The sequence below is a fragment of the Molothrus aeneus genome, chromosome 1, assembly GCF_037042795.1.
Source record: "Molothrus aeneus isolate 106 chromosome 1, BPBGC_Maene_1.0, whole genome shotgun sequence".
NCBI classification, from domain to species: domain Eukaryota; kingdom Metazoa; phylum Chordata; class Aves; order Passeriformes; family Icteridae; genus Molothrus; species Molothrus aeneus.
Window position 1 is genome coordinate 31,963,769 of NC_089646.1, and position 12,203 is coordinate 31,975,971.

The 12,203-nt window shown below is 39.5% G+C and overlaps 1 protein-coding gene across 6 annotated transcripts in view; it reads left to right on the plus strand.

Annotated features, from left to right (window-relative positions):
• The window catches only part of LOC136559279 (dynein axonemal heavy chain 11-like), a 58,371-nt gene that overhangs the window by 36,845 nt on the left and 9,323 nt on the right, over positions 1-12,203 (plus strand). For 3 of the 6 annotated variants that reach the window (XM_066554367.1, XM_066554377.1, XM_066554385.1), the window contains 3 exons: positions 2,296-2,409; positions 5,549-5,778; positions 10,044-10,175. In XM_066554367.1, coding sequence (XP_066410464.1) covers positions 2,296-2,409; positions 5,549-5,774 — 340 coding nt within the window. In that variant the 3' untranslated portion in view covers positions 5,775-5,778; positions 10,044-10,175. Of the gene's footprint in view, positions 1-2,295; positions 2,410-4,267; positions 4,446-5,548; positions 5,779-10,043; positions 10,176-12,203 lie in introns of all 6 variants that reach the window. The other 3 variants (XM_066554357.1, XM_066554401.1, XM_066554393.1) reach the window with 2 other exon arrangements.

Consider the following 12,203-nt stretch of genomic DNA (forward strand, 5'->3'; position numbering starts at 1 on the left):
TGTCATAGTGAAATAATTTCTTAATTTTATTATGATGATTTAATAATGCTTCCCATTTAGAAAACAAGTCCATGAAATCAGCTTATTCCAACCCTTAGTTTTCTTTGCTAATAAATCTTGCTGCTTTAAGCTGTTCTTTTCAAACCACAATTCATAAGCTGGATAATTCATTTTGCTAATTAATGAGAGGGAGTATTCTGATGGCAGGGAATACCAGAAAGGTCTGTAAGAGCAAGAATTATTTCTCTCCTCTTGGTAATATTGCTTATTGGCCTTTCTCATTGTACTGCTTAGTGATTCATTACCCTGTGGTTTCATAAGGATTTTTTTTTTATACAGATATTGGAGAGAGAAATAAGACAACAGTTTTTTTTAAATGTCAGTTGCTATGTATATATGCATGTCTATGACCTTGTGCATATATATATATATATATATATATAAATCATATATATATATAATTTATTGTCCTTTGGGAAGAACTTCCTGAAGGCAATTAAGCACTGACCAGAAAGCATAAACTGGGCAACTTGAGCTACCTCATCAGCCAGTGGAAATTGCCATGACTCTGTTATAACTTCCACCAGTTTATAGTTTTATAGTGTTTTCCTGAGAATATTTAATCTTGTTTCTCAGTTTTTCCTTTTTCTAAGACAAACTCCAGCACAACAATCTGCAATAGATAAGGTCTCTTCATGTGAAGTACAGAATGCCTGGTCCTGCCTCATTGTCCCACTCATGCCCTCCACCTTCTGATCCCCACACGTGTTCAAGGACTTGTCACTGGATGTTGTTGTGGGGGGAAGTGGATTCTGTCCTCCCCATTATTCACCCATCCAGCAATGGCTCTGGGGTTTTTTTGGGTACAACAGACCAGTTTTGTATAGAGTACAATGGCAATTATGTGAACCTGACAGCCCAAAATATTTCTAATGCAAACTCCGCAGCTTTCTCACACTCACAAAAATGTCCCTTTTATATCACCAGCTTTGATTATCCCAGTATAATCAATGTCCCAGAAGTGTGCAGCTGAATGAGCTTGTACTGCATTAGAATATTGATATACTCTTGCAAAAGACAAAGGAAAAAGCAATTTCTTGAGATAAATATATATGAAATTAGAAAAACGTTAAATGAGTTTTTGTTGCCGACAAAGAGAAAAGCAGGTTTATTCTGGCTGCAAGAACGTTCCGTTCTAAACCCAAGTTGCTGGCATTTTTCACAGGGATTCTCTGTTCAGCCTTCTCATCACAAGCATGCAGCACCGCATATTATATTCTAGCGGCTTTTTTTAAATTTTTTTTTTCATTTGTTCTTTGAACCAGTTTAAAATAAAGATGGATTAGCATTTCACATACTCAAATTGCTGCATACAAGTTTATGTAGCAAGCAGGCTGGAATAGCTGCAGCTATCTTACTTGTTCTGTTCTGTCACATCATGTAATATTTAAAGCCTATAATTAAGTTTTTACTCGAACTGTTGGGAGGCAAATACTGCCCCCAAGGGCATAAAGGTTCCTGTCTGCAAAGGTTTCATCACAAACTGGCATATTTTGCAAACCAAAGGGGAGCAAAAAGAAGCTTCAAATGCTGTGAAGCCAAATAAAAGAGAAAGACAGTGGTTCCTTGAATTAAATGTTTTACTACCCTTAACCACATGCTTTCTCTGTGGCATTATGACTAGAATTCTACAATAAACTTAATGCTTATATGATGGTGCAGTAATGGGATTATTATTAATTCAATTTTTACCAAAGTTCTTGAATACTTCCCAATTTCAAATAATGTAGAATTTCAATAACTAAACGTTCCCTAGCGAGGAGATATAAAAGACTGCAATCAGATACAAGTTTTTTATTTCTCCTCCAAGAAAGGCACAGTAGGTTACCTTCCTGTCACTCATGAGGATTATGTTTTTAAAGATCTGTATGGGAAAATACATGCATTTGTTCGTGAAGTTATGTTCTCTCATATAATGTGGTGTTTTGAAAATGTGGTTTTCTCTAAAGTTTTTTTATAAGGGCTAAGGTGGGAAACAAAGCTTGGATAATGCATTTTACACCATTACTGAGTTTTAGTCACAAATTTTCTATTTTGCTCAGATACCTCTCATTGGATTGAAATAAAAGAAATCTAGTTTTAATATTATTTGCTGAAAAACTTAAACCCAGCAATGCAAATGTATAACCATGAAGCTTTCTGAAGTTGGGGTTCTTTTATGTCTCCTAAGAACAGCTTTGGTTTGTCCTTTAAGCAGCTGACTTGTTTTATTCAGTGATGCATTCTGCTCCTCAGGTGGGTTCCACAGGAAAACTCCTTGATGAGATCATGTAAGGTGGCCACATCACAGGTGCCTGGGACTGCAGGCTCTGCTGAATGTGTCTGCAAGAATTCCTCAGCCCAGTCCTGGTGAGAACCTTCATATGTAACCTAAAGCTCTGAAAACACAGTATGTGGTTTAACCTAAGGGAAAGAGAAGACCACGCACTTTCTCATCCATCCTGCAGCAAGGTCTTGTCTGGCTGTGAGGGAATCAAATTTGTTGATGATTTATCCTGAGCAGATTTTGGCTGAAAGGGTCTGTGAGATGTCCTACTGCTTGTCTACTTTTCTAAGTACAATTAATTAGGAACTTGAATTCAGTACTTTTTAACACTGCTTGTACAGTGAGCTTAATGACATTGGATACACTTAGGTCTCCATTTTCCTAGGAAAACTATTTTAAGGTGCTTCCATTTAGAAAGTTTTGGGTAGGCATGGGAAAGTATCTCTTATGGAACTGCACTTTAACCAATGTAACTGATAAACTCACCAGTTTCAGCAGTCCAGAATGGCACTATCCTCAGAACTTACTCTTTGCACATTTTCTTCCTCAAGAAAACAATGGAAATATTGTACATTTCCTTGCATCTCACTCTTTCTAAAATAGGAAAAAAGAGCTTGTAAGACTGTTTCTAATTTTCCACTACCCTCTCACACATCTGTGTCTGTAGCTTTGTCAGGTTATCACCAGCTGAATTATTCAAATTTCATTATTGAGTTTTCATCCTGGACAGCAGTGTATGTGGAACATCCATGACTCCAAATGGCCACATTGCCAAAGTTGCTTCTAATCAGCAGCAAATGTTAAAATTTTTGAGGCTACAAAAAGAAAATGTTACTTTAAGTTTAGTTCTAAGAAGTTTTGCATGGAAACTGCCTTAATCTGTTTTCATATACACAAATAACAAATGTGGATGTTTATACAGGGGTGTGTGTATATATGTACACACATATATATAATATAGGTATATACTATATGTATTATATAGTATGTACTTTTTAATATGTATATAAATATTTAAAACCCTGCTTCTCCTCAGCTGCTGAGGAAGCCACTTTGGAGAACTGATTGTACAGAATTTGCTGAAAACAACCAAGAGATTTTTCAAGCACCCTTTCCAGACTTGTTATTTTTCATTGTCCAAAGGTAAAAAAGCTCATTTATGAGGGAAAAAAAATAAAAATTATCATGTTAGGTGTGAACAGGCCATTTGTGGAGCCAGGCTGAGCTGGGAAAAGTGCCCCTTTCACCCCTGGCAGTGGGTTGAAGCCTGCCTTTTGGCTGTGAGCAAGAGGAGCAGGCTGGTGTCTCCTTGGTCCCGAAGAAGCAGAATTTCATATGTCAAAGAGCTACACTCAGATGAAGGCAATTGGAAGTAACTGCTCAGAAGAAGATGCCCAAGAGTAAGTTGCCATGGAGATGGAAAGGCTAAACACTACTGTACTCCTGACCTCCAAAGAGGCTGATTTCTCCACATGACAGCTGAGGTCGTGGGGGCATGGTGGGAAGCTCATCCTGCCAGCTCCAGCTCTCCCTCTAGCCTATGGATAAGTAAAGAATTACTGCTTTACTACTTTAGGTAGTCCATTAACCTTCAAAAGCCTGAACTTTCATTCAAATAATTGCAAAATAAGTATAGGTGGTGAAACCTGAACAGAATCACTGCTATTTGTATGCCCTTTGGAAAGTTTAGGGGCCCAACCCTTAGTGTGGATCCACTGGTATTTTAAACAGTGAGGATTCTTTCTTAGTTTCTTGCTGTAATTGGAAAAAGTTAAAGCCCAGAATTACCAGCAAAACCAGAAAATCATTCAGTGACTAGCAGCCAAATGAATGGATGGTCCTTCACCAGCAGTGGGGCTTTGTATTCACTGAGGAGATTACCGTCTCTTTTTAACTTCTTGCTTTATGATGAGTTCTTTTAGCTACAAATTCATTCCACAGGGTCCATTAGAATAACCCACTGTGTGTCAGCTTTGATAGACCTCACCTGGGAGCAGTCATAAAGACAGAAGGGCAGCAAGCTCCTGCTTCATACCCCAGTAACCCACAGCCTCCCTCTGTGCACATGACTCCCACAGATGAAGTAAAACCTGATTTAAGTGCCAGCAGAGAGAGACTGGTAAGTGCAGATTGTCTGACAGAATTGATCTTCCACTCGAGGTAAATAACAGGGCTTTTTTCAAAACCTCAGCACTACTTCAAAGTGGCATCTTAAGATACAGCTTATTGTGGGTGAGGTTAGTGGTGCAAGTTCAGGCACAGGTAAATGGCTGGTTGCAGAACCAAAATGACTTCAGAAATAAGCGCTTACTGGTGTTATTTTGAGCAGTAGCTTGTTGTAGACTGTTCTAAATGCCAGAAGCTGTTAAATGTTATTGTGATTTTGTGAAGTGGACCCTGCATTAGGAAGAAATAGCTTTTGTGAAAAGTACCACTTAGAGCTAGAAATATCTTTCAGCAAAAACAACTTCAAGCCTCTTTTAAATTGCAGGCAGCTCTATGACAATAAGTTCAGAGAAATTCTTTGAATTCAGTGAAGTTTTTACAGCACAGGAGATGGGGAAGTCTAGAAAAACAAATTTGACAGCTACAGCTTGTATTCTTAATTTATTTATTACTTTTTATTTCATTTAGCCCACTGAAAGTATATTTCACCCAAGTCCTGTCTACATAAATCTTGATCTGCTCCAAAGTCCCAAGTCTTATCTTAAATATCCTGATAGAGTTAGGGTCTTCCTGCTCTATAGGAACAATGCAGTTATTAGTACTTGGCTCAATACTGAGCTAATTAAGACCTTAATTTTTAATCCTGTTAAAATTATCACCACTGTCTATCTCACTGAGGCCAAAGCAGCAGTACAAAACCCCATGCAACACTCCTGCACTTGGAGAGATAGAGTGGAATAGCAAAATGGCATAAGAATCCTTGCTTGGCTGCTGAGTACTTGCAGTACTTAAAATACACTTGCCTGAGTAGTGACATTAAAATAAATGCAAAGCATCCTCATGAAGTAAGAAGCAACCCCACAGAAAATGGAAGTGTCCAGAAATTATGCAAATAGTAACTATGCTGGGAATTCTTTGGTAACCCTGTTCCCTTGTATCAGAACATGCAGCTATCATGTTTGCAAGCTTCAAATAAATTTCTGAAATTTTGTAGCTACAGGAGAATATTTCCTGGTGTCAGCATTACCAATAACATTATTGATTCTTTTCCTACAGCTTGAAAGGGAACTTGGCACCATGTTTCTTGGCCTCTCCAAATCTGGATTATGATGGATACCACAAATACGTAGATGAAATGCTTCCATCTGAAAGCCCTGTACTATATGGACTGCACCCCTATGCTGAGATGGGATTCTTGTCAACATCAGATAATCTCTTCAAAACTCCTTTGGAAAAGCAAGCCCTATCTCCATGGGAGAGGGATCAGGCCAGTCTGCAGTGAAGAGGTGAAGTTCTAAATCCAGTGTATTGTCAGTGCTTTCAAAGACAGGTGGAATACACATTTTACTGTGTTATTTCAGCAATAGACTTGATTTTGGGGTCTGGGGGCGGAGGGAAGACATCAAATTAGAAAAGATCATATGAGCGTTAATGGTTGTGATAATGCACAAGAGATAATGCACTAGGAAGACATTTGGACCATTTTCTTTTCCACATTGAATTTATTTAGGGTGGGAAACAAGGTATGGATCTATCTCACCTTTTTCGTTTTGTTTTGTTTTGTATACTTTTTATAAACAAGTACAGTAAGAATAACAATAGAAAAAATGCATGGTTGGTTGAATTGGTGGGTCTAGTCTTGACCTCTGTCTTTTGTTCCCATCTCCTGCATGATAAAACTCCTTAGGGTAGCTCTCCTATGCCTTCCCACTTGTGCCAAGCATAGGAAGTCCCTCCTAGCCTGCAGTCCTGACTTTTTCTGCTGCATTCACAGCACTGCCTAGCAGTGGTGTGCAGGCTTTCCATGCCAGGAAGAGCAGCCCAAGCACAGGTTCTCCCCCTGCTTCCTTTCCTGCAAACTTGTTCTGAGCAGGAGCCTTGTGTCTGCTCCAAGACTTCCCTTGCAAGCAGTAAAGGAAGAGGAGGTTTTCAGGGAGTTTTAGTTTTTGGTGGTAGTCTGAAGAGGTGAATCCTGGCCAAAGAGGGTGTCTGACCATCTCTTAGCCTCAGCACCTCACCACAGAACCTGAAGTCTAGCAGACAATAACATTAATACTGATAAACTATCAGATGCTGGTTGGTGTTAAATGCACCAACCCTAATACCAGGATAAGCTTTGTCACTTAATATGGAGTTGGCTGGGACATGGAAGTTCTGTTCATAGTCAAGATATATCAGACACACAGATACATTAGTATAGCCAAACTCCTTCCAGAAAAAATTTAAAAGGATGGGTTTTAAGCATGGAACATCACTGGTGCTTAAGAGATTAAATTAATAAAGGAGCAGGGAAGTAAAACGTAATCACAAATCTCAGCTAGTTCTGTTTTCAGAAGATTTTGCCATCTTCTGCATCCTCCTGAGTGTAGGTCTGAGAAACTATGTCCAGATGCCCCAAAGCCTGGCACATGATGTGACACTGAGCCTTCAGTTCCTTCTCCTTACCAGAGTTAATTAAAGTCCCCTATGACTGCCACTCTGGTTTCTCCATCCCTTTCTTTATTTCCTCCCTTTCCTCTGAGCACTCTTTTTTTAAAATCTTTCTATTTTTTTTCCCTTTTATCACTATCAGATCATGGAGGCTTTGCAGGAGGAAATGTGACAGCTCTGCATGCAAGTAGCCAAACATTGCTTCATCTCCTGGGGGGAGCTTGTGCTTTTCATGCTCAGTCCCCATCCACTTTAGGGAGTCTGGACCATAACATATGGCATTCATCATTAAGTCTGCCAAAGCTAGGGCTGAAACAGAGGCTGAGCTGCATTAATGCTGTGATTTCAATTCCTGCTCATTAGCACTGTTATGAATTGTTCTTCATTTATGTTTTGTCTCAGTTCCAGAGCAAGGCTGCAGGGAGAGAGGCTCTTTTTGGGGGTGAGGCATGTCTGTGCCTATGCTGTGTTTTGCCTAATGCCTGAGACAGCAAGGACTGTGGGTGGTGGAGGGGGTGATGGAAGCTATTAGGTACTAAAGAAATACAAACTACTGACTGAAAAATCCAGTCACACTTGACTGAAAATCAAGACAATTCCAGGGTGTACCCTAGTAACATCAGTCATCCCAAGTTCAGGACAACGCATTAGTAGGCTTCAAGGGTCAGTGTTACCTGAAAATGTAAAGCTAAATAGAAACTGCTAAGTGTTAATTGGTTTGCAGTAATTCCTCTCAATACTGTTGCCAAGAAGACAGCAAAGGTGATGGAGGGAGCATCTCTGTTTTTTATCTAAGAAAATGAGATATTTGTGCTCTTCTGAAGAAATCAGACACTTGAAAGTAGAAGAGTCAGAAAGAGTTGATTTGCTGGGATTTCTATTGCATCAGTTGTATTGTCCTGAAGAGGTTAAGAATGTCCTGGAGATGCATTCTGGAAATGCATCCTCAGAAGCTTAACATAGCAGAAATCATGCAGGAAGACTATTGCCTGGAGACCCTATGCTCTTGTTTGCCTCAAAGAGTAAGGTGATGAACCTTTTCCTTTCAGAGAATCACGGGTCTTTTAAACAGCTGGACCTTGGTCTGAAGAAAAATTACTTATTTCAGGGCTTTTTGTGCCTCTTTTGGAAATGAAAGTATCGTTATTCTTTATGTTTGTCTTTTATTTTTCTCCAAAGAGGGAGCTGATGTTTTCTGCTCACATGGAAGTGCCACAATATACACATTATACACTCTTCTGTGATGTTGTGCCAGACAGATGGACTAAACCAGCATATCCATCCACATACAGCTTTGTCCACTGCTAAGTACCCCACAGTTTAGCTACTATGCTATGCAGAGCTATTCCAGTGATTTAAGCCCAGCAGCCTTGTTCCATTCTTATTTCTTCCAAATTTTGTCCTAATGAAAGTCATTTTCCCTTGAGTGGGTTTTGTAGGAACACCAAACACTTTGCTAAAGCAAAGACTCTGTCACCTCCCTTTGTCCCAAGTACCAAGCCTGCTCAGCATCCTGTGGGATTCCTTTCTGTTAGCCTGCCACCAGCAGTGGTTAGACATGGATGAAACAGGCATTGTTTCTGGAAATTCTTCTGATACCTCATGGCAATGTATGCTGCATTATGCCATTATTCAGAACCTCTGTCAGAATCCCTTATGTTCCTGATTTTTGCACTTTGCTCTGGCTTATTGAAGTTTAAATATGAAGTTTAAATACCATTGAAAATGGTATCAGACAGTTTGAATTTAAGAAGGCATCAGCTGTTAGCAAATTCTGGCAGCTTCTTATGGTGATGTTCAGGTTTCTCCCCAAGACAGCAGATTTAACAGGACTGAGCATACTCACATTCTCTGCTGCCAGCAACCCATCCCATGCTGATAATCTTCTACAACTGATTCCAGACATACTTACATGGGGGAAACAACAAATTCCACTGAAACAATCACCTCAGACTTACATAAGCTTATACTTTCTGGTGACTTCAGCAATGTACTTTCTCTATAGACAAAAGGACTCTACACTTGAAATCTGTAATTTATTTTGTCTAAAAAAGCAGCTCAGACACAGTTAAGGCAGGAGCTATGGATGCTTCTCTTTTAGCATTGCTGATTTTCTCATGAGGTGCCAAGAACCTGACATCTGGAGACAGGACCTTGTGCTGCCAGCAGTGGTGAGGCTTTCTGGCTTGTTCCATCCTCTGCGCTTTCTGACAGGTCAGCAGTGATGGGTGTAGGGTACCAAGCATATGGTTTCAATGTCAGACATTCCTCTTTAACTACTGGTGTTAGCTGTGTTTGTCATGCTGTTTGGAGAGTTAATCACAGCTTAAATAAAAAGATTAAAATCACCTTAGCATTGGAATAATCCTTTCCTGAAAGCAAGGGGAACAATCCAAACTTGTCTTCAGGCTACTCAGAAGTATGAGGACAAAGCAGCTAAGGAAATAAGAGCTTGATTGTATACTTAAAAGAGGTTTAAGAATGCAAGTTTTTCTACCATTCTTATTTAACTAATTCAGTGCACATATCATGGTACTATTCTATTTTCTTCTATAAAAGAGTTATGAGGCCAAGGAGAAAAATAAATCAAGTGTCCCAATCCTCTTTGTGTAGTTGTTGCCAGAGTAGGGGATGGAAAACTTTCACCAGTGTAGTGAATAAAGCAGTAATCTCATTTCTTGTCACAATCACAAAACATGAGCTGAGTTGTTTAGAGCATGGTGCTAGTAGCACCAAGGTTTGTGGGTTCAATCTCCATATGGATTATTCATTTAGGAATTGGACTCCATGATTCTTATTGGTCCCTTCCCTCAGAATATTCTGTGAATCTGTGAATGTATGTTTGCATTTATTCTGAACACCACAGGAGTGTTTGGTAACAGTGTAATTCAAATTCTGCATGGTCACCAATGGCACTGAGCTAAATGCTTCACTTGGCTAGCAGAAAGGTAGCCAGGAGCTCCTCACAGGACACTGGCTGGGCTGCTACAATTCTCTGGAGAAGGGCAGACCTCACACAGTCTCAGGCTTGAGTATGATGGCCCAAGAGGTTGAAAGTTCTGAATTAAAATTACTGTCTGGATATAGAATTACTGAAAGCATTTTTTTTTTTTTATTTAAGCTGTAATCCAGAGCAAGAACAACTGGCCTTTGGATAAGGTATGCTCAATTGCAGATGTAACCAAAAAGACCAAGGAGGAGTATGACCACCCAGCAAGGGAAGGAGCCTGTATCTGTATGCCTTCAATGCAAGGTAAGAAATGAACTTAAATTGCTTGATCTCCTACTTCAGGGACTCTATTAGGCAGTGAAGTTGCTTCAAGAGTTGCACTAAAGCATTGTGACCCTATGAACAGCACCAAGAAGCTTAGGCATGGCGCTAGATTGCTGGCATTTGTCACTGTGGCTTTAAATTTCATATCAGCTTGGTGTTCTAATCATTAAATCCACTTCCTGCACTTAAATAACTGTTAAGTTATGTCTGAACAAGGTCTGCATTGTAGTAAAGCAGCAGCTCTAATCCAACTGAGGTTCAGAGCTTCAAGACTATTCCAGAAACTATAAATTTCACAAAAATGAACTTCTAGACATTTTTTGCAGCTCTCAGAGGTGCAGAATAGGGTTAGTAGTTAGCACATGCTAGCAACCTGGATCAAGTAATCTACACAACTGCAATTAAAAAAAACACAACCTAACCCCCACAAAAAAAAAAATCAACCAACCTATCAACAAAATCCCCAAACCCACAAACCAACAAACATAAAAGCCCACAAAAAATGTCTCTATCCTGTTTTTTTTCTCCTACCTTGACTGAAAGTTGCCAACTCTAAATAAACAGATATAAAGAATTATGAATGTTTTATTTGCTGGGTCATAATGCTTATAAAGCTTTTAGGGAGACATACCAAGAACAAAGGAAGTACTTGAAGGAAGCCTGTACTGTCGGTCCCTTCCAACTCAGAATACTCAGTGATTCTGTGATTAGCATGGGGTATAATTAGGTGGGCAAAGTGTAAGAATTAAGATTTTTTTTCACCTGGACTTTTAAGCAATCAGTTATTACAGTAGCTGTATTGTAGGGTTGTAGGCTGTCCCTGAATGGAAACCATGTTCACTTTTTGAGCTGCAGCTCCTCTTTTAACAACCTTCACATGATAAACACCATATTTTGTTCTTTTGAATCTGTATCTTCCTGAGACTGAAGCATTAAGTTCAGACCTGCTGTCAACATGAGATTGTAGTTTTAACTGAGAAAAGCTGTCAACAAAGCTACAGCTCATTAGAGAAAGGTGAGTGACTCCCAGTGGCAATTAGAGAAACACCATTGTTACTCATACTCTTCACCAGACCTGAAAGAAAGCCACTCTTTTGGAGAGTTGCTACTACAGCAGGTAAACTCCAAGAGGAAAGTTAGGGTAGGGGAATGAAGCAATAGCAAGGATACCATTTGAATGTTGCTTTTTGGAATGGGGGGCATCAACTTTTCAGAGGTGTTTTTTTTTTAGACATCCGTCAGTCCAAGGGCAGTACAGTTCATTCCTCCTCTGGAGATGAGAAAAGCATCAAGGAACCTTGTGTGTGCAGTTTGGGCTTGTGTTGGTGTTTACTTATATAAAATTTCCTATCACTACAGTCTCTGCTTTCAGTAAAAGGGCATGTTAATGGATCCACAAGTACAGTCCAGACAGATGCTATGGACTTATCTCTGAATTCGAACAAAGAGAGGATGCATAGCAGGCCAACAAAATCTCAATCTAAATCAACCACATACATCTGTATGTTCAAATGTAGCCTTAACTATTTAGTAACTGTTTAAGCACAAATGATTCTGGTCTTGCACTACAGAACAGCATGTAAAGGCATGAGGTAGCCAGGCACCACACAGGACAGTGGGGCCAGGAGCAGAAACATGGTTCAGGAGCTGACTTCAGCAATGCCAGACATTTTTTTAAAGGCTATTCCAGTGGATCAAAGGGAAAACAAGAATGTTTATGAATGTCCAGATTATAAAAGCAAAAGCAGGAGGACAACTTGTGTTTTGACTTTCAAGCTGAAAATCAAGAAGTCAAGTAAATGGATTCTGGCAGGAATAGCTTCACTCCTGTCCGTTTCATACTAAGCTTTCAATAAAACATGCTGCTTCCTCAGTCTGCCTGATAGTAAAAAGAGAGATTTTTCACAGTCAGCTAAAGCAAAAGTGTCACATTAAGGATTGTGTTTTTGTCTCACAAAAGCACAATCCTTAATGTAACACTTATGTGGTCTATGTTGTTATTTCCTC